Below are 23,807 nucleotides of genomic sequence, written 5' to 3'. Positions count from 1 at the left end.
CTCCCCGTTATCAGCCATTACTGGGGGAGGAGACTGTAGGACAGGAGACTACAATCTATTACTCCCTGTTATCAGCCATTACTGGGGAGGAGACTGTAGGACAGGAGACTACAATCTATTACTCCCTGTTATCAGCCATTACTGGGGGAGGAGACTGTAGGACAGGAGACTACAATCTATTACTCCCCGTTATCAGCCATTACTGGGGGAGGAGACTGTAGGACAGGAGACTACAATCTATTACTCCCCGTTATCAGCCATTACTGGGGGAGGAGAGTGTGGGACAGGAGACTACAATCTAGTACTCTGTTATCAGCCATTACTGGGGGAGGAGACTGTAGGACGGGAGACTACAATCTATTACTCCCCGTCATCAGTCACATCTCACGCCTTGGGCCATCAATCCCACACATAACGGTGAGCATAATCTGGGGGTCGGGCACAGGGTCACATACGTCCATCCTACCTCATGATGAAGTTGTGGCTGTCTATATCTCTCCCATAGCCGGATCCCCGCAGGTTCCCAGAATTTCCGACCACAGCACAGCGCCGGCAGAGGAGAGGGTCCTGCTGCTTGTATGGATTCTCCCCTGGAATGATCTGGAAGAGTTGAGTCAGGATCTCCAAGGTGTTGTGTGACCGGAACTGAGGCTGCAGCATCTGATGGACACAAAGCAGAAAGAAGGCATGGAGAGCAGCAGACAATGAGGAACGTAACACTGCCTGCAACCAACAGAGTGTATATGGACAGCTCCCCCTAGTGGTGGCTGCAGACAGGATATTATCGTGTATCTCTGTATACAGGGAGCTCCCCCTAGTGGTGGCTGTAGACAGGATCTTATCGTGTATCTCTGTATACAGGGAGCTCCCCCTAGTGGTGGCTGCAGACAGGATCTTATCGTGTATCTCTGTATACAGGGACCTCCCCCTAGTGGGGGCTGCAGACAGGATCTTATCATGTATCTCTGGATACAGGGAGATCCCCCTAGTGGTGACTGCAGTGAGAATCTTATTTTATACCCGCCGTTATTTCCTGGGGGGTACAGAGGTATCTCAGCTGAGGTGTATCTCAGCACAGGGCTACTGGAGAAGCGCATTTGTCAGAGGTCTTTGAACTCACCATCCACCAGTGCTGGACGTCTGCCGGCAGCTCCCGGTTCTCCAGGGTCCACACAGGCGAGATGGCCGCGTCGTAGTGACTGTCGAACCAGGCGGAGTCCCCCGGTTGCCGTAGGCAGTGCTGGCAGGAGCAGTCCCTCGAGATGGATGGCAGAGGAGGGCGATGCCTCACCCCGGGGTAACCTGGCACGAGCCGGACTGGATGCCCCTCTGCTGACGCCCATCCCCCCAGCTCTGAGTAGAGCGGGGCCTCCGTGCCATGGTGAGAGAAGGTGAAGAGGAGGGACATGATGAAGAGCAGGACGGAGGTGCTGAGCAGCCACAGTCGCAGGGAGCACCTCATCCTGACCTGCACCCCCAAGCGTCCCGTGCTCGGGGACCTGGCGTCCCACAGCTCCGCCGCATGGGCCTCCACCCTGGCACCTAGGAGCTGCTGGCACTGCGGAGGGCAATGACAGTGTGGTGGAGGTGTGAGCGAGCGTCAGCTGGGGGTCCCGGGGGCCGGGGGTCTGCACATTTATCTCCGTCCGCCCCTCTCCCACACACCTGCCGTGCTATCATCTGACACGCTCCAATATGAAGGGTCCACGCAGCCGGGACGGCGTCACATCCCCGTCACCTGCAGGAGAGAGAAGACATGCTGAGTGCGGACCACCTCCTCACACCGGACCCCGCAGAGCCCACCTCTCCTGACTCTGCAGCCGGAGGGTCCGGGCCGTACGCGAGTCCTGCTGTGTAATGAGGTCACAGGACGCCTAATCCTCCGGCCGCACAGTAATACCCGGCCGCTCAGCCACCGCGGCCCCCAAACATCTGCCCAACCGGGAAGGAGGGGCTCAGAGGGAATCTGGAGAATGGGGCCCTGCCAGCGGATCGCTAACGGGGGGCTGCTCTGCCTCACTGAAGCCTCCGATAATGACCCCGAAACTGTGCAAATAATGGGCGACACCTGGGAGAGGGGGGCTGTGATCTGGGGTACATACAGTATACATTATATATGGGGGACACGGAGCATATAAGGGTGCATACAGTGTATATATGGGGGTACACTATGAGGTACACTGTATATAAGGGTATATACAGTATATAGTTGTAGATATGGTATATATATGGGGGTGCAGAGTATATAGGGGTACATACACCCCCCTGAAGAAGGACTTCCCGAAACGCGCGTCGGGGGCGTGCTACGCACCTCTCTCCTGAGACCACCACATTTTTTCAGGTAATATCACACATAATATGGGGGCACACACGGTATATCTAATATATAAAGCTCAAAGTGTGTATGTATGTACACACAAAATTTGGCACAGTCACACGTCTGGACCCCGAGGGCGTCCTAAGCTATGATGTGAGGCGAAATTTTAACCCCACGCGTTCCAATTCACCAAACAATTTTACCCCTATCTACATACTGGGGAAAAAGTGTGTGCGCATCAAGCCCCGCCCCTCATTATGATGTCATAATGGTTGACTATGGGATGGAGGATGTGTGATGGGTATATGGGCATGGGACTATGGGATGGACGATATGTATGATGGGTATATGGGCATGGGACTATGGGATGGCGGATATGTATGATGGGTATATGGGCACGGGACTATGGGATGGAGAATATGTATGATGGGTATATGGGCACGGGACTATGGGATGGAGGATGTGTATGATGGGTATATGGGCACGGGACTATGGGATGGAGGATATGTATGATGGGTATATGGGCACGGGACTATGGGATGGAGGATATGTATGATGGGTATATGGGCACTGGACTATGGGATGGAGAATATGTATGATGGGTATATGGGCACTGGACTATGGGATGGAGAATATGTATGATGGGTATATGGGCACTGGACTATGGGATGGAGAATATGTATGATGGGTATATGGGCACGGGACTATGGGATGGAGGATATGTATGATGGGTATATGGGCACTGGACTATGGGATGGAGAATATGTATGATGGGTATATGGGCACTGGACTATGGGATGGAGAATATGTATGATGGGTATATGGGCACGGGACTATGGGATGGAGGATATGTATGATGGGTATATGGGCACTGGACTATGGGATGAAGGATATGTATGACGGGTATATGGGCACGGGACTATGGGATGGAGGATATGTATGACGGGTATGTGGGCACTGGACTATGGGATGGAGAATATGTATGATGGGTATATGGGCACTGGACTATGGGATGGAGGATATGTATGATGGGTATATGGGCACTGGACTATGGGATGGAGGATATGTATGATGGGTATGTGGGCACTGGACTATGGGATGGAGAATATGTATGATGGGTATATGGGCACTGGACTATGGGATGGAGAATATGTATGATGGGTATGTGGGCACTGGACTATGGGATGGAGGATATGTATGATGGGTATATGGGCACTGGACTATGGGATGGAGGATATGTATGATGGGTATAAGGGCACGGGACTATGGGATGGAGGATATGTATGATGGGTATATGGGCACGGGACTATGGGATGAAGGATGTGTGATGGGTATAAGGGCACGGGACTGTGGGATGGAGGATGTGTGATGGGTATATGGGCACAGGACTATGGGATGGCGAATATGTATGATGGGTATATGGGCACTGGACTATGGGATGGAGGATATGTATGATGGGTATATGGGCACTGGACTATGGGATGGAGGATGTGTATGATGGGTATATGGGCACGGGACTATGGGATGGAGAATATGTATGATGGGTATATGGGCACTGGACTATGGGATGGAGGATATGTATGATGGGTATATGGGCACTGGACTATGGGATGGAGGATATGTATGATGGGTATATGGGCACTGGACTATGGGATGGAGAATATGTATGATGGGTATATGGGCACGGGACTATGGGATGGAGAATATGTATGATGGGTATATGGGCACGGGACTATGGGATGAAGGATATGTATGATGGGTATATGGGCACGGGACTATGGGATGGAGGATATGTATGATGGGTATATGGGCACTGGACTATGGGATGGAGAATATGTATGATGGGTATATGGGCACGGGACTATGGGATGGAGGATGTGTGATGGGTATAAGCAGGGCTGCCACTAGGAATTTCGGGGCCCCATACTGGCAAAATTTTCGGGGCCCCTTGAAACTCCGCCCAGGCTCCACCCAGCCCCGTCTCCACCCCTCGAACCTTCCAAAGTCCCACCGCTCTCTTGGAACAACTCCACTTCTGCACCATGTCCTCACAAATCACACATTAACAGTTCCCATCACCACATACATAGCCAGCAGCTTTTGTTTTAGCCAAAAGATTTTTTAATCCATCACCACGACAAAGTAGACTCTTTTGGCCGGGCCCTACTCTACTGTAACTTACTAAACATTTGCTAAAATATCCAATACAATTTTGGTATATTTTTATTTATTTTTCCATTTTTAAAATTACCAATAATGCCACATACAAGGGACAAATACCACCGCACCATGACCAGCCACCATATTACCACCACATGGTGAACTAAAATCCCATATACAAGGAACAAATACCATCACGCCATGACCAGACCACATTTTACCACCACATAGTGACCGGGGCCCCACTCCGGTCATTGGGCCCTATCCAGTAAGGGCAGTAATGCCCTGATAGTGCCCCTGCTTAGGTCAGTGGGTTTGGGAAGAAGGATACTTATATTATAAAGTTTTTGGGAATATTAGGAATAATTAAGGTATATAAAAGAATTGTCCAGCTGAAAAAAAGTGTATGGCCGGGGTCACACGAGTGATGATACTCTCATGTGAGAGAATCAGCTTAATTATGCTACTGACACTCAGCTCAAACTCTCATCCAAGTGTCATCTGATTCTCTTGCATGAGATACAGTGGGGAAAAAAAGTATTTAGTCAGTCAGCAATAGTGCAAGTTCCACCACTTAAAAAGATGAGAGGCGTCTGTAATTTACATCATAGGTAGACCTCAACTATGGGAGACAAACTGAGAAAAAAAAATCCAGAAAATCACATTGTCTGTTTTTTTTTTCATTTTATTTGCATATTATGGTGGAAAATAAGTATTTGGTCAGAAACAAGCAATCAAGATTTCTGGCTCTCACAGACCTGTAACTTCTTCTTTAAGAGTCTCCTCTTTCCTCCACTCATTACCTGTAGTAATGGCACCTGTTTAAACTTGTTATCAGTATAAAAAGACACCTGTGCACACCCTCAAACAGTCTGACTCCAAACTCCACTATGGTGAAGACCAAAGAGCTGTCAAAGGACACCAGAAACTAAATTGTAGCCCTGCACCAGGCTGGGAAGACTGAATCTGCAATAGCCAACCAGCTTGGAGTGAAGAAATCAACTGTGGGAGCAATAATTAGAAAATGGAAGACATACAAGACCACTGATAATCTCCCTCGATCTGGTGCTCCACGCAAAATCCCACCCCGTGGGGTCAGAATGATCACAAGAACGGTGAGCAAAAATCCCAGAACCACGCGGGGGGACCTAGTGAATGAACTGCAGAGAGCTGGGACCAATGTAACAAGGCCTACCATAAGTAACACACTACGCCACCATGGACTCAGATCCTGCAGTGCCAGACGTGTCCCACTGCTTAAGCCTGTACATGTCCGGGCCCATCTGAAGTTTGCTAGAGAGCATTTGGATGATCCAGAGGAGTTTTGGGAGAATGTCCTATGGTCTGATGAAACCAAACTGGAACTGTTTGGTAGAAACACAACTTGTCGTGTTTGGAGGAAAAAGAATACTGAGTTGCATCCATCAAACACCATACCTACTGTAAAGCATGGTGGTGGAAACATCATGCTTTGGGGCTGTTTCTCTGCAAAGGGGCCAGGACGACTGATCCGGGTACATAAAAGAATGAATGGGGCCATGTATCGTGAGATTTTGAGTGCAAACCTCCTTCCATCAGCAAGGGCATTGAAGATGAAACGTGGCTGGGTCTTTCAACATGACAATGATCCAAAGCCCCCCGCCAGGGCAACGAAGGAGTGGCTTCGTAAGAAGCATTTCAAGGTCCTGGAGTGGCCTAGCCAGTCTCCAGATCTCAACCCTATAGAAAACCTTTGGAGGGAGTTGAAAGTCCGTGTTGCCAAGCGAAAAGCCAAAAACATCACTGCTCTAGAGGAGATCTGCATGGAGGAATGGGCCAACATACCAACAACAGTGTGTGGCAACCTTGTGAAGACTTACAGAAAACGTTTGACCTCTGTCATTGCCAACAAAGGATATATCACAAAGTATTGAGATGAAATTTTGTTTCTGACCAAATACTTATTTTCCACCATAATATGCAAATAAAATGAAAAAAAAAACAGACAATGTGATTTTCTGGATTTTTTTTCTCAGTTTGTCTCCCATAGTTGAGGTCTACCTATGATGTAAATTACAGACGCCTCTCATCTTTTTAAGTGGTGGAACTTGCACTATTGCTGACTGACTAAATACTTTTTTGCCCACTGTAATTGGAGCACATTGAGAAGACAGGGACCTTAATTTCTCCATCTTCTCCATTGTCTGAGGTCGTGGATTCAGACTGCACTCAGCTGACAGCTGCACGGCGTGCTGCAGATTATTTTTCCACAGACGAATTCGGTCTGTAGAAAAAATCACAGATCTGCGATGCCCCATAGTATAACACTGTGCTGAGTGTTATGCAATAAAACATCACATAGCGCTCAGCCGTGTTATACGCTTGTGTGAGCGAGGACTGAGAGCCTTCATTCCCCTGCAGATCTTCTCATCAGCCTCTCATGCTGGAGTCCGGCCTCAGTTACTGTTCTGTAATACTGTGGAATTTTTGCAGACTTTTAGGGTGTGTGCACACGTTGCGGATTCTGCTGCGGATTTTTCCACACAAATTTCACTGAATCCGCCAGTAAAATGACCTGCGTTTTACCTGAGGATTTTCTGCAGATTTCTACAGCGTTTTTACACTTTTCGATTCCTATAATAAAAGAGGTGTAAAAATGCTGCGGATCCGCACAAATAATTGACATGCTGCAGATTTAAAGCCGCAACATGTGCACAACAGTTTTGGTTTTAGCCTTTTGGGCTATGTGCACACGTAGTGAAACGTGCTGCGGATTTTTCTGTGCGGATTTGGAAAAATCCACAGGTCAAAAGTCCTGCGGTTTACCTGCGGATTAGCCCTGCGGCTTCACACCTCACAATGGAGAAGGTGTGAAACCGCTGCGGATTCCGCACAAAGAATTGACATGCTGCGGGTTGTAATCCACGGAAAAATCCACAGTATGTGCACTGCGTTTTTCATTCTCCATTGAAAACAATGGTACTGTACACCGTTCCACAGAGCCAAAACCGCTGCGGATCCGCAGCAGAATCCGCAACATGTGCACATAGCCTAAGGGTACAACGCAGCAGAATCTGCAATGTGTGCATATACCCTAAGGCCGGTTTCACATTAGCGCTTTTTAAGCGCACGCACGGCCGGGGATAGCTCCGCCCCCGAGCCGGCTCTCTGCCCGGCGTGCCCGCCCCTTGCTTGTAGCGCCGCCTCCTAGCGCACAGCGGCGCCTGCGATCGGCGCACCCTATCTTTAGCATAGGGTGCGCAGATCGTGCGCAGGCCGTGCGCTAGTTGCGCTTTGACCTGCGCTGCGCACTTTTGACGTTGCGCCGAGCACGCCGAAATCCGAAAAGTTTGATTTTGGTGCGCACGATCTGCGCACCCTATGCTAAAGATAGGGTGCGCCGATCGCAGGCGCCGCTGTGCGCTAGGAGGCGGCGCTACAAGCAAGGGGCGGGCACGCCGGGCAGAGAGCCGGCTCGGGGGCGGAGCTACCCCCGGCCGTGCGTGCGCTGAAAAAGCGCTAATGTGAAACCGGCCTAACATATACTGTGTTTGTGATTATATATATATATAGTGTGTGGTTGTGTTACATAACATCTCTGGGAGATGCTATAAATCCTGATGAGCAGTGTCCTGGCCCCCTGTCCCCTCCAGAGAAGGATAAGGCAGTGTGCCCCCTCTGCCCCTGACAGGACACCACAGCTCCATTCTGAAGACTGAAGTTTTTTTTACAAAAGTTTGGAGAGTAAATGCAGGGAATCCTGAGAGGGGGCTGCTGTGTCCTGTCAGGGGGCAGGCTGTGCTCAGCGGTCTTATGCTTCTCTGTAGGAGGTGAGGGGGCACTCAGCTCTGCTGTTATCTTGGTCTATAGCTGATACAGGCAGGGGTCAGACTCAGGACATAGCAGCGTCCTTCCTTGGTGAGCGGCTGCTGTGCTGATAGTGTGACTGACGCTGTCACTGAGCACACAGCCCACTCACTGAGGATCCATCTGCTACAGGGGCTGGACTAGATCCTGGCAAGACACTGGCCATACACTTAAACAACACAGGCTCAGACACTCACCGTGGGACTGAGGGCTGCACTGCTGCTCAGTGACTCGCTCCAGACTGTGTGGCGGGAGAATACTATATCTGCACTGCACTAAGCCCGCGCTCAGCCAGGATTGGATGCTGGAAAGTCCCGCCCTCCTGTTGCTCAGCACTGGCTGCCTCTCCCAGCTGTCTGTCACAATGACTCCTGCTTCCTCCTCACACTCAGCACTCCGGTTTATGAAAATTCTGAGCGTGGGGCCCCTCCAGCTCCCGGGGCCCCTTACACCAGTAAGGCTAGTAATGCCCTGATGGCGGCCCAGGGTATAAGGGCACGGGACTGTGGGATGGAGGATGTGTGATGGGTATATGGGCACGGGACTGTGGGATGGAGGATGTGTGATGGGTATATGGGCACTGGACTATGGGATGGAGAATATGTATGATGGGTATATGGGCACGGGACTATGGGATGGAGGATATGTATGATGGGTATATGGGCACGGGACTATGGGATGGAGGATATGTATGATGGGTATATGGGCACGGGACTATGGGATGGAGGATGTGTGATGGGTATACGGGCATGGGACTATGGGATGGAGGATATGTATGATGGGTATATGGGCACGGGACTATGGGATGGAGGATATGTATGATGGGTATATGGGCACGGGACTATGGGATGGAGGATATGTATGATGGGTATACGGGAACGGGACTATGGGATGAAGGATATGTATGATGGGTATATGGGCACTGGACTATGGGATGGAGGATATGTATGATGGGTATAAGGGCACGGGACTATGGGATGGAGGATGTGTGATGGGTATATGGGAACGGGACTATGGGATGGAGGATATGTATGATGGGTATACGGGCACGGGACTATGGGATGGAGGATATGTATGATGGGTATACGGGCACGGGACTATGGGATGGAGGATGTGTATGATGGGTATATGGGCACGGGACTATGGGATGGAGGATGTGTATGATGGGTATATGGGCACGGGACTATGGGATGGAGGATGTGTGATGGGTATATGGGCACGGGACTATGGGATGGAGGATATGTATGATGGGTATATGGGCACGGGACTATGGGATGGAGGATGTGTGATGGGTATATGGGCACGGGACTATGGGATGGAGAATATGTATGATGGGTATATGGGCACGGGACTATGGGATGGAGGATATGTATGATGGGTATACGGGAACGGGACTATGGGATGAAGGATATGTATGATGGGTATATGGGCACTGGACTATGGGATGGAGGATATGTATGATGGGTATAAGGGCACGGGACTATGGGATGGAGGATGTGTGATGGGTATATGGGAACGGGACTATGGGATGGAGGATATGTATGATGGGTATACGGGCACGGGACTATGGGATGGAGGATGTGTGATGGGTATACGGGAACGGGACTATGGGATGAAGGATATGTATGATGGGTATATGGGCACTGGACTATGGGATGGAGGATATGTATGATGGGTATAAGGGCACGGGACTATGGGATGGAGGATGTGTGATGGGTATATGGGCACGGGACTATGGGATGGAGGATATGTATGATGGGTATATGGGCACGGGACTATGGGATGGAGGATGTGTGATGGGTATACGGGCATGGGACTATGGGATGGAGAATATGTATGATGGGTATATGGGCACGGGACTATGGGATGGAGGATATGTATGATGGGTATACGGGAACGGGACTATGGGATGAAGGATATGTATGATGGGTATATGGGCACTGGACTATGGGATGGAGGATATGTATGATGGGTATAAGGGCACGGGACTATGGGATGGAGGATGTGTGATGGGTATATGGGAACGGGACTATGGGATGGAGGATATGTATGATGGGTATACGGGCACGGGACTATGGGATGGAGGATATGTATGATGGGTATACGGGCACGGGACTATGGGATGGAGGATGTGTATGATGGGTATATGGGCACGGGACTATGGGATGGAGGATGTGTATGATGGGTATATGGGCACGGGACTATGGGATGGAGGATATGTATGATGGGTATATGGGCACGGGACTATGGGATGGAGGATGTGTGATGGGTATATGGGCACGGGACTATGGGATGGAGGATATGTATGATGGGTATATGGGCACGGGACTATGGGATGGAGGATGTGTGATGGGTATATGGGCACGGGACTATGAGATGGAGAATATGTATGATGGGTATATGGGCACGGGACTATGGGATGGAGGATATGTATGATGGGTATATGGGCACGGGACTATGAGATGGAGAATATGTATGATGGGTATATGGGCACGGGACTATGGGATGGAGGATGTGTGATGGGTATATGGGCACTGGACTATGGGATGGAGGATATGTATGATGGGTATATGGGCACGGGACTATGGGATGGAGGATGTGTGATGGGTATATGGGCACGGGACTATGGGATGGAGGATATGTATGATGGGTATATGGGCACGGGACTATGGGATGGAGGATGTGTGATGGGTATATGGGCACGGGACTATGGGATGGAGGATATGTATGATGGGTATATGGGCACGGGACTATGGGATGGAGGATGTGTGATGGGTATATGGGCACGGGACTATGAGATGGAGAATATGTATGATGGGTATATGGGCACGGGACTATGGGATGGAGGATATGTATGATGGGTATATGGGCTCTGGACTATGGGATGGAGAATATGTATGATGGGTATATGGGCACGGGACTATGGGATGGAGAATATGTATGATGGGTATATGGGCACGGGACTATGGGATGGAGGATATGTATGATGGGTATATGGGCACGGGACTATGGGATGGAGGATGTGTGATGGGTATATGGGCACGGGACTATGAGATGGAGAATATGTATGATGGGTATATGGGCACTGGACTATGGGATGGAGGATATGTATGATGGGTATATGGGCACTGGACTATGGGATGGAGAATATGTATGATGGGTATATGGGCACGGGACTATGGGATGGAGGATATGTATGATGGGTACATGGGCACGGGACTATGGGATGGCGAATATGTATGATGGGTATATGGGCACGGGACTATGGGATGGAGGATATGTATGATGGGTATATGGGCACGGGACTATGGGATGGAGGATATGTATGATGGGTATATGGGCACGGGACTATGGGATGGAGGATATGTATGACGGGTATATGGGCACGGGACTATGGGATGGAGGATATGTATGACGGGTATATGGGCACGGGACTATGGGATGGAGGATGTGTATGATGGGTATATGGGCACGGGACTATGGGATGGAGGATATGTATGACGGGTATATGGGCACGGGACTATGGGATGGAGGATGTGTATGATGGGTATATGGGCACGGGACTATGGGATGGAGGATATGTATGACGGGTATATGGGCACGGGACTATGGGATGGAGGATGTGTATGACGGGTATATGGGCACGGGACTATGGGATGGAGGATGTGTATGACGGGTATATGGGCACGGGACTATGGGATGGAGGATGTGTATGATGGGTATATGGGCACGGGACTATGGGATGGAGGATGTGTATGACGGGTATATGGGCACGGGACTATGGGATGGAGGATATGTATGACGGGTATATGTGCACTGGACTATGGGATGGAGGATGTGTATGATGGGTATATGGGCACGGGACTATGGGATGGAGGATATGTATGATGGGTATATGGGCACGGGACTATGGGATGGAGGATATGTATGATGGGTATATGGGCACTGGACTATGGGATGGAGGATGTGTATGATGGGTATATGGGCACGGGACTATGGGATGGAGGATGTGTATGATGGGTATATGGGCACGGGACTATGGGATGGAGGATGTGTATGACGGGTATATGGGCACGGGACTATGGGATGGAGGATATGTATGACGGGTATATGGGCACGGGACTATGGGATGGAGGATGTGTATGACGGGTATATGGGCACGGGACTATGGGATGGAGGATGTGTATGATGGGTATATGGGCACGGGACTATGGGATGGAGGATGTGTATGATGGGTATATGGGCACGGGACTATGGGATGGAGGATGTGTATGACGGGTATATGGGCACGGGACTATGGGATGGAGGATGTGTATGACGGGTATATGGGCACGGGACTATGGGATGGAGGATGTGTATGACGGGTATATGGGCACGGGACTATGGGATGGAGGATGTGTATGACGGGTATATGGGCACGGGACTATGGGATGGAGGATGTGTATGACGGGTATATGGGCACGGGACTATGGGATGGAGGATATGTATGACGGGTATATGGGCACGGGACTATGGGATGGAGGATATGTATGACGGGTATATGGGCACGGGACTATGGGATGGAGGATATGTATGACGGGTATATGGGCACGGGACTATGGGATGGAGGATGTGTATGATGGGTATATGGGCACGGGACTATGGGATGGAGGATGTGTATGATGGGTATATGGGCACGGGACTATGGGATGGTGGATGTGTATGATGGGTATATGGGCATGGGACTATGGGATGGAGGATATGTATGATGGGTATATGGGCACGGGACTATGGGATGAAGGATATGTATGATGGGTATATGGGCACTGGACTATGGGATGGAGAATATGTATGATGGGTATATGGGCACGGGACTATGGGATGGAGGATATGTATGATGGGTATATGGGCACGGGACTATGGGATGGAGGATATGTATGATGGGTATATGGGCACGGGACTATGGGATGGAGGATGTGTGATGGGTATACGGGCACGGGACTATGGGATGGAGGATATGTATGATGGGTATACGGGCACGGGACTATGGGATGAAGGATATGTATGATGGGTATATGGGCACTGGACTATGGGATGGAGGATATGTATGATGGGTATAAGGGCACGGGACTATGGGATGGAGGATGTGTGATGGGTATATGGGCACGGGACTATGGGATGGAGGATATGTATGATGGGTATACGGGCACGGGACTATGGGATGGAGGATATGTATGATGGGTATATGGGCACGGGACTATGGGATGGAGGATGTGTGATGGGTATATGGGCACGGGACTATGGGCAGGACGATATGTATGATGGGTATATGGGCACGGGACTATGGGCTGGAGGATGTGTATGATGGGTATACGGGCACGGGACTATGGGATGGATGATATGTATGATGGGTATATGGGCATGGGACTATGGGATGGAGGATGTGTATGATGGGTATATGGGCACGGGACTATGGGATGGAGGATATGTATGATGGGTATATGGGCAATGGACTATGGGATGGAGAATATGTATGATGGGTATATGGGCACGGGACTATGGGATGGAGGATATGTATGATGGGTATATGGGCACTGGACTATGGGATGGAGAATATGTATGATGGGTATATGGGCACTGGACTATGGGATGGAGAATATGTATGATGGGTATATGGGCACGGGACTATGGGATGGAGGATATGTATGATGGGTATATGGGCACTGGACTATGGGATGAAGGATATGTATGACGGGTATATGGGCACGGGACTATGGGATGGAGGATATGTATGATGGGTATGTGGGCACTGGACTATGGGATGGAGAATATGTATGATGGGTATATGGGCACGGGACTATGGGATGGAGGATATGTATGATGGGTATGTGGGCACTGGACTATGGGATGGAGAATATGTATGATGGGTATATGGGCACTGGACTATGGGATGGAGGATATGTATGATGGGTATAAGGGCACGGGACTATGGGATGGAGGATATGTATGATGGGTATATGGGCACGGGACTATGGGATGAAGGATGTGTGATGGGTATAAGGGCACGGGACTATGGGATGGAGAATATGTATGATGGGTATATGGGCACTGGACTATGGGATGGAGGATATGTATGATGGGTATAAGGGCACGGGACTATGGGATGGAGGATATGTATGATGGGTATATGAGCACGGGACTATGGGATGAAGGATGTGTGATGGGTATAAGGGCACGGGACTGTGGGATGGAGGATGTGTGATGGGTATATGGGCACTGGACTATGGGATGGAGGATATGTATGATGGGTATATGGGCACTGGACTATGGGATGGAGGATATGTATGATGGGTATATGGGCACTGGACTATGGGATGGAGAATATGTATGATGGGTATATGGGCACGGGACTATGGGATGGAGAATATGTATGATGGGTATATGGGCACGGGACTATGGGATGGAGGATATGTATGACGGGTATATGGGCACGGGACTATGGGATGGAGGATGTGTATGATGGGTATATGGGCACGGGACTATGGGATGGAGGATATGTATGATGGGTATATGGGCACTGGACTATGGGATGGAGGATATGTATGATGGGTATATGGGCACGGGACTATGGGATGAAGGATATGTATGACAGGTATATGGGCACGGGACTATGGGATGGAGGATATGTATGATGGGTATGTGGGCACTGGACTATGGGATGGAGAATATGTATGATGGGTATATGGGCACTGGACTATGGGATGGAGGATGTGTGATGGGTATATGGGCACTGGACTATGGGATGGAGGATGTGTATGATGGGTATATGGGCACGGGACTATGGGATGGAGGATATGTATGATGGGTATATGGGCACGGGACTATGGGATGGAGGATATGTATGATGGGTATATGGGCACGGGACTATGGGATGGAGGATATGTATGATGGGTATATGGGCACTGGACTATGGGATGGAGGATGTGTATGATGGGTATATGGGCACGGGACTATGGGATGGAGGATATGTATGATGGGTATATGGGCACGGGACTATGGGATGGAGGATATGTATGATGGGTATATGGGCACGGGACTATGGGATGGAGGATATGTATGATGGGTATATGGGCACGGGACTATGGGATGGAGGATATGTATGATGGGTATATGGGCACGGGACTATGGGATGGAGGATATGTATGATGGGTATATGGGCACGGGACTATGGGATGGAGGATATGTATGATGGGTATATGGGCACGGGACTATGGGATGGAGGATATGTATGATGGGTATAAGCAGGGCTGCCACTAGGAATTTCGGGGCCCCATACTGGCAAAATTTTCGGGGCCCCTTGAAACTCCGCCCAGGCTCTACCCAGCCCCGTCTCCACCCCTCGAACCTTCCAAAGTCCCACCGCTCTCTTGGAACAACTCCACTTCTGCACCATGTCCTCACAAATCACACATTAACAGTTCCCATCACCACATACATAGCCAGCAGCTTTTGTTTTAGCCAAAAGATTTTTTAATCCATCACCACGACAAAGTAGACTCTTTTGGCCGGGCCCTACTCTACTGTAACTTACTAAACATTTGCTAAAATATCCAATACAATTTTGGTATATTTTTGTTTATTTTTCCATTTTTAAAATTACCAATAATGCCACATACAAGGGACAAATACCACCGCACCATGACCAGCCACCATATTACCACCACATGGTGAACTAAAATCCCATATACAAGGAACAAATACCATCACGCCATGACCAGACCACATTTTACCACCACATAGTGACCGGGGCCCCACTCCGGTCATTGGGCCCTATCCAGTAAGGGCAGTAATGCCCTGATAGTGCCCCTGCTTAGGTCAGTGGGTTTGGGAAGAAGGATACTTATATTATAAAGTTTTTGGGAATATTAGGAATAATTAAGGTATATAAAAGAATTGTCCAGCTGAAAAAAAGTGTATGGCCGGGGTCACACGAGTGATGATACTCTCATGTGAGAGAATCAGCTTAATTATGCTACTGACACTCAGCTCAAACTCTCATCCAAGTGTCATCGGATTCTCTTGCATGAGATAATCGGAGCACATTGAGAAGACAGGGACCTTAATTTCTCCATCTTCTCCATTGTCTGAGGTCGTGGATTCAGACTGCACTCAGCTGACAGCTGCACGGCGTGCTGCAGATTATTTTTCCACAGACGAATTCGGTCTGTAGAAAAAATCACAGATCTGCGATGCCCCATAGTATAACACTGTGCTGAGTGTTATGCAATAAAACATCACATAGCGCTCAGCCGTGTTATACGCTTGTGTGAGCGAGGACTGAGAGCCTTCATTCCCCTGCAGATCTTCTCATCAGCCTCTCATGCTGGAGTCCGGCCTCAGTTACTGTTCTGTAATACTGTGGAATTTTTGCAGACTTTTAGGGTGTGTGCACACGTTGCGGATTCTGCTGCGGATTTTTCCACACAAATTTCACTGAATCCGCCAGTAAAATGACCTGCGTTTTACCTGAGGATTTTCTGCAGATTTCTACAGCGTTTTTACACTTTTCGATTCCTATAATAAAAGAGGTGTAAAAATGCTGCGGATCCGCACAAATAATTGACATGCTGCAGATTTAAAGCCGCAACATGCGCACAACAGTTTTGGTTTTAGCCTTTTGGGCTATGTGCACACGTAGTGAAACGTGCTGCGGATTTTTCTGTGCGGATTTGGAAAAATCCACAGGTCAAAAGTCCTGCGGTTTACCTGCGGATTAGCCCTGCGGCTTCACACCTCACAATGGAGAAGGTGTGAAACCGCTGCGGATTCCGCACAAAGAATTGACATGCTGCGGGTTGTAATCCACGGAAAAATCCACAGTATGTGCACTGCGTTTTTCATTCTCCATTGAAAACAATGGTACTGTACACCGTTCCACAGAGCCAAAACCGCTGCGGATCCGCAGCAGAATCCGCAACATGTGCACATAGCCTAAGGGTACAACGCAGCAGAATCTGCAATGTGTGCATATACCCTAAGGCCGGTTTCACATTAGCGCTTTTTAAGCGCACGCACGGCCGGGGATAGCTCCGCCCCCGAGCCGGCTCTCTGCCCGGCGTGCCCGCCCCTTGCTTGTAGCGCCGCCTCCTAGCGCACAGCGGCGCCTGCGATCGGCGCACCCTATCTTTAGCATAGGGTGCGCAGATCGTGCGCAGGCCGTGCGCTAGTTGCGCTTTGACCTGCGCTGCGCACTTTTGACGTTGCGCCGAGCACGCCGAAATCCGAAAAGTTTGATTTTGGTGCGCACGATCTGCGCACCCTATGCTAAAGATAGGGTGCGCCGATCGCAGGCGCCGCTGTGCGCTAGGAGGCGGCGCTACAAGCAAGGGGCGGGCACGCCGGGCAGAGAGCCGGCTCGGGGGCGGAGCTACCCCCGGCCGTGCGTGCGCTGAAAAAGCGCTAATGTGAAACCGGCCTAACATATACTGTGTTTGTGATTATATATATATAGTGTGTGGTTGTGTTACATAACATCTCTGGGAGATGCTATAAATCCTGATGAGCAGTGTCCTGGCCCCCTGTCCCCTCCAGAGAAGGATAAGGCAGTGTGCCCCCTCTGCCCCTGACAGGACACCACAGCTCCATTCTGAAGACTGAAGTTTGTTTTACATAAGTTTGGAGAGTAAATGCAGGGAATCCTGAGAGGGGGCTGCTGTGTCCTGTCAGGGGGCAGGCTGTGCTCAGCGGTCTTATGCTTCTCTGTAGGAGGTGAGGGGGCACTCAGCTCTGCTGTTATCTTGGTCTATGGCTGATACAGGCAGGGGTCAGACTCAGGACATAGCAGCGTCCTTCCTCGGTGAGCGGCTGCTGTGCTGATAGTGTGACTGACGCTGTCACTGAGCACACAGCCCACTCACTGAGGATCCATCTGCTACAGGGGCTGGACTAGATCCTGGCAAGACACTGGCCATACACTTAAACAACACAGGCTCAGACACTCACCGTGGGACTGAGGGCTGCACTGCTGCTCAGTGACTCGCTCCAGACTGTGTGGCGGGAGAATACTATATCTGCACTGCACTAAGCCCGCGCTCAGCCAGGATTGGATGCTGGAAAGTCCCGCCCTCCTGTTGCTCAGCACTGGCTGCCTCTCCCAGCTGTCTGTCACAATGATTCCTGCTTCCTCCTCACACTCAGCGCTCCGGTTTATGAAAATTCTGAGCGTGGGGCCCCTCCAGCTCCCGGGGCCCCTTACACCAGTAAGGCTAGTAATGCCCTGATGGCGGCCCAGGGTATAAGGGCACGGGACTGTGGGATGGAGGATGTGTATGATGGGTATATGGGCACGGGACTGTGGGATGGAGGATATGTATGATGGGTATATGGGCACGGGACTATGGGATGGAGGATATGTATGATGGGTATATGGGCACGGGACTATGGGATGGAGGATATGTATGATGGGTATATGGGCACGGGACTATGGGATGGAGGATGTGTATGATGGGTGTATGGGCACGGGACTATGGGATGGAGGATATGTATGATGGGTATATGGGCACGGGACTATGGGATGGAGAATATGTATGATGGGTATATGGGCACGGGACTATGGGATGGAGAATATGTATGATGGGTATATGGGCACGGGACTATGGGATGGAGGATGTGTATGATGGGTATATGGGCACGGGACTATGGGATGGAGGATATGTATGATGGGTATATGGGCACGGGACTATGGGATGGAGGATATGTATGATGGGTATATGGGCACAGGACTATGGGATGGAGAATATGTATGATGGGTATATGGGCACGGGACTATGGGATGGAGGATGTGTATGATGGGTATATGGGCACTGGACTATGGGATGGAGAATATGTATGATGGGTATATGGGCACGGGACTATGGGATGGAGGATATGTATGATGGGTATATGGGCACGGGACTATGGGATGGAGGATATGTATGATGGGTATATGGGCACAGGACTATGGGATGGAGAATATGTATGATGGGTATATGGGCACGGGACTATGGGATGGAGGATGTGTATGATGGGTATATGGGCACTGGACTATGGGATGGAGAATATGTATGATGGGTATATGGGCATGGGACTATGGGATGGAGGATGTGTGATGGGTATATGGGCACGGGACTATGGGATGGAGGATATGTATGATGGGTATATGGGCACGGGACTATGGGATGGAGGATATGTATGATGGGTATATGGGCACAGGACTATGGGATGGAGAATATGTATGATGGGTATATGGGCACGGGACTATGGGATGGAGGATGTGTATGATGGGTATATGGGCACTGGACTATGGGATGGAGAATATGTATGATGGGTATATGGGCACGGGACTATGGGATGGAGGATGTGTGATGGGTATATGGGCACGGGACTATGGGATGGAGGATATGTATGATGGGTATATGGGCACGGGACTATGGGATGGAGGATATGTATGATGGGTATATGGGCACGGGACTATGGGATGGAGAATATGTATGATGGGTATATGGGCATGGGACTATGGGATGGAGGATGTGTATGATGGGTATATGGGCACGGGACTATGGGATGGAGGATGTGTATGATGGGTATATGGGCACTGGACTATGGGATGGAGAATATGTATGATGGGTATAAGGGCACGGGACTATGGGATGGAGGATATGTATGATGGGTATATGGGCACGGGACTATGGGATGGAGAATATGTATGATGGGTATATGGGCATGGGACTATGGGATGGAGGATGTGTATGATGGGTATATGGGCACGGGACTATGGGATGGAGGATGTGTATGATGGGTATATGGGCACGGGACTATGGGATGGTGGATGTGTATGGGCATGGGACTATGGGATGGAGGATATGTATGATGGGTATATGGGCACGGGACTATGGGATGAAGGATATGTATGATGGGTATATGGGCACTGGACTATGGGATGGAGGATGTGTATGATGGGTATATGGGCATGGGACTATGGGATGGAGAATATGTATGATGGGTATATGGGCACGGGACTATGGGATGAAGGATATGTATGATGGGTATATGGGCACTGGACTATGGGATGGAGGATGTGTATGATGGGTATATGGGCACTGGACTATGGGATGGAGAATATGTATGATGGGTATATGGGCACGGGACTATGGGATGGAGGATATGTATGATGGGTATATGGGCACGGGACTATGGGATGGAGGATGTGTGATGGGTATACGGGCACGGGACTATGGGATGGAGGATATGTATGATGGGTATACGGGCACGGGACTATGGGATGAAGGATATGTATGATGGGTATATGGGCACTGGACTATGGGATGGAGGATATGTATGATGGGTATAAGGGCACGGGACTATGGGATGGAGGATGTGTGATGGGTATATGGGCACGGGACTATGGGATGGAGGATATGTATGATGGGTATACGGGCACGGGACTATGGGATGGAGGATATGTATGATGGGTATATGGGCACGGGACTATGGGATGGAGGATGTGTGATGGGTATATGGGCACGGGACTATGGGATGGACGATATGTATGATGGGTATATGGGCATGGGACTATGGGCTGGAGGATGTGTATGATGGGTATACGGGCACGGGACTATGGGATGGATGATATGTATGATGGGTATATGGGCATGGGACTATGGGATGGAGGATGTGTATGATGGGTATATGTGCACTGGACTATGGGATGGAGGATATGTATGATGGGTATATGGGCATGGGACTATGGGATGGAGGATGTGTGATGGGTATATGTGCACTGGACTATGGGATGGAGGATATGTATGACGGGTATATGGGCACAGGACTATGGGATGGAGGATGTGTGATGGGTATATGTGCACTGGACTATGGGATGGCGAATATGTATGACGGGTATATGGGCACTGGACTATGGGATGGAGGATATGTATGACGGGTATATAGGCACAGGACTATGGGATGGACGATATGCATGATGGGTATAAGGGCATGGGACTATGGGATGGAGGATATGTGTGATGGGTATATGGGCATGGGACTATGGGATGGAGGATATGTATGATGGGTATATGGGCACGGGACTATGGGATGGAGGATATGTATGATGGGTATATGGGCATGGGACTATGGGATGGAGAATATGTATGATGGGTATATGGGCACGGGACTATGGGATGGAGGATGTGTATGATGGGTATATGGGCACGGGACTATGGGATGGAGGATGTGTGATGGGTATATGGGCACTGGACTATGGGATGGAGAATATGTATGATGGGTATATGGGCACGGGACGGAGGATATGTATGATGGGTATATGGGCATGGGACTATGGGATGGAGAATATGTATGATGGATATATGGGCACGGGACTATGGGATGGAGGATGTGTATGATGGGTATATGGGCACGGGACTATGGGATGGAGGATGTGTATGATGGGTATATGGGCACGGGACTATGGGATGGAGGATGTGTGATGGGTATATGGGCACGGGACTATGGGATGGAGAATATGTATGATGGGTATATGGGCACGGGACTATGGGATGGAGGATATGTATGATGGGTATATGGGCACGGGACTATGGGATGGAGGATGTGTGATGGGTATATGGGCATGGGACTATGGGATGGAGGATGTGTGATGGGTATATGGGCACGGGACTATGGGATGGAGAATATGTATGATGGGTATATGGGCACGGGACTATGGGATGGAGGATGTGTGATGGGTATATGGGCATGGGACTATGGGATGGAGGATGTATGATGGGTATATGGGCACGGGACTATGGGATGGAGGATGTGTGATGGGTATATGGGCACGGGACTATGGGATGGAGAATATGTATGATGGGTATATGGGCACTCGACTATGGGATGGAGGATATGTATGATGGGTATATGGGCACGGGACTATGGGATGGAGGATATGTATGATGGGTATATGGGCATGGGACTATGGGATGGAGAATATGTATGATGGATATATGGGCACGGGACTATGGGATGGAGGATGTGTGATGGGTATATGGGCACGGGACTATGGGATGGAGGATAATTATAGGAGAGGGAGGACTGGGAGCTTGCATCGCATCCAAATGAAAACCACTTTGGGCCGAGTTCATTAATCCACAGGTGGGTGCATGAATTCGCTGGTGAGCACAGCAGATATCGTCAAGAAGAAGAAAGTCCGTTCGGCACACCGGCATAAATGAAAAAAAAAAAAACCCTTTATTAGGCTATTATGCCATATTAAAATGCCAAAACCCCCTGCCGCGTTCCTGGTGCACAGAGGCTCGCTTAGTCACAGGTGAATAAAAACAAGATGCAGAGAAAACTATAGACCGGCTGCAGACCAATCACAGAGCTGCAATTAATTCCAAAGAGTGGCGACACATGAAAGGAAGAGCGAGCGGATCCCTGCAATCATACAGATCACTCCAGGATGGACCTTCCCAAGGAAAAAAAAAAAAAAAAAAAAAAAAAAAAAAAAAAAATTTACAATATAAATGGATATATCTAAAAGTAATTAAATAATTCCAAAATGATCTTCCAATGGAAAATGGATTTTCTGCACAGAAATAAATGATTCCATGCGAAAGGTGTGAATGAGCGCTTGTGAACAATATATATAGAATTAGTCACAAAAAAAAAAAAAAAAAAAATTTTTTTGGACTTAAAAAATAATTGATACGCAGGAACGAGCGGTTCCATGCAGGAGGTGTGAATGAGGCCTACAAGCAGGATATAAACTTGGGGACAATCAAGTGGAGTTTTTAGCACATAAAAAATGAAAACTAAATTCTAGACCCACAGCAATCAATGGTGGAAGTACTGCAGAACGCTTGATAAACATATGAATAACATAGGAGCTGTGAGATAATTCTGTGCTTTCCTACTGTAACAACATAATGCGGATCACTGTAAAATTATTTGTGACAGAAAACACTAATAAGTACATAAATCTCATTAATAAATATAGAGCAAATCGTTCCTGATATTCAGACCGTTTGGAGATTTAGTGTCTAATTTTAGTATCCACAAGGCTTGGTGTATATGTAATAGCCGGTGTCGGTCACTGCCTCGGGCAGGAGATTTAACCTCTTCTAGACCATAGAAGGCAGATGACTCCATGTCGCTCTGATGGGCAGGAGCGCAGTGTTGTTCCGCCCCTGAAGAGGAAGCGTTCTTTGTTCTATATTTCGGATACGTTCCGCTGTTCTTTTCTTTAGTTTGCGTCTAGTGCAGCCGATATACTGAATCTCACACTCTGTGCAACAAATGCAATAAACCACAAACTGTCACAACTGATAAAAGATGTAATTTGTTGGGAAAAACCTCGGTATGAAAAAACACATTTGGATTTGTCTATTGCGTATGTGCAGACATGGCACCTGGAACCGGCGGGTCTGTAGAATCCAGTGGAAGTCATCCAAGTACGGATTTATTCTGGTGATTT

The 23,807-nt window shown here is 49.2% G+C and overlaps 1 protein-coding gene across 6 annotated transcripts in view; it reads right to left on the bottom strand.

The window, feature by feature from the left end:
* Window positions 1–23,807, bottom strand: part of ST3GAL2 (ST3 beta-galactoside alpha-2,3-sialyltransferase 2) — a 42,423-nt gene that overhangs the window by 2,494 nt on the left and 16,122 nt on the right. For 2 of the 6 annotated variants that reach the window (XM_073564340.1, XM_073564341.1), the window contains exons 2-4: window positions 1,666–1,738; window positions 1,121–1,558; window positions 467–660 (exon numbers count right to left, since the gene is read on the bottom strand). In XM_073564340.1, the coding sequence (XP_073420441.1) occupies window positions 467–660; window positions 1,121–1,558; window positions 1,666–1,680 (647 nt within the window). In that variant the 5' untranslated portion in view covers window positions 1,681–1,738. Of the gene's footprint in view, window positions 1–466; window positions 661–1,120; window positions 1,739–8,520; window positions 8,545–23,807 lie in introns of those variants that run through there. The other 4 variants (XM_073564346.1, XM_073564345.1, XM_073564344.1 and 1 more) reach the window with 3 other exon arrangements.

The sequence above is a fragment of the Dendrobates tinctorius genome, unplaced genomic scaffold (assembly GCF_039654945.1).
Source record: "Dendrobates tinctorius isolate UK_male_01 unplaced genomic scaffold, ASM3965494v1 ptg000450l, whole genome shotgun sequence".
NCBI lineage: Eukaryota > Metazoa > Chordata > Amphibia > Anura > Dendrobatidae > Dendrobates > Dendrobates tinctorius.
Note: the sequence above shows the minus strand (reverse complement) of the source record. Positions and strands in the feature narration are given on the sequence as shown.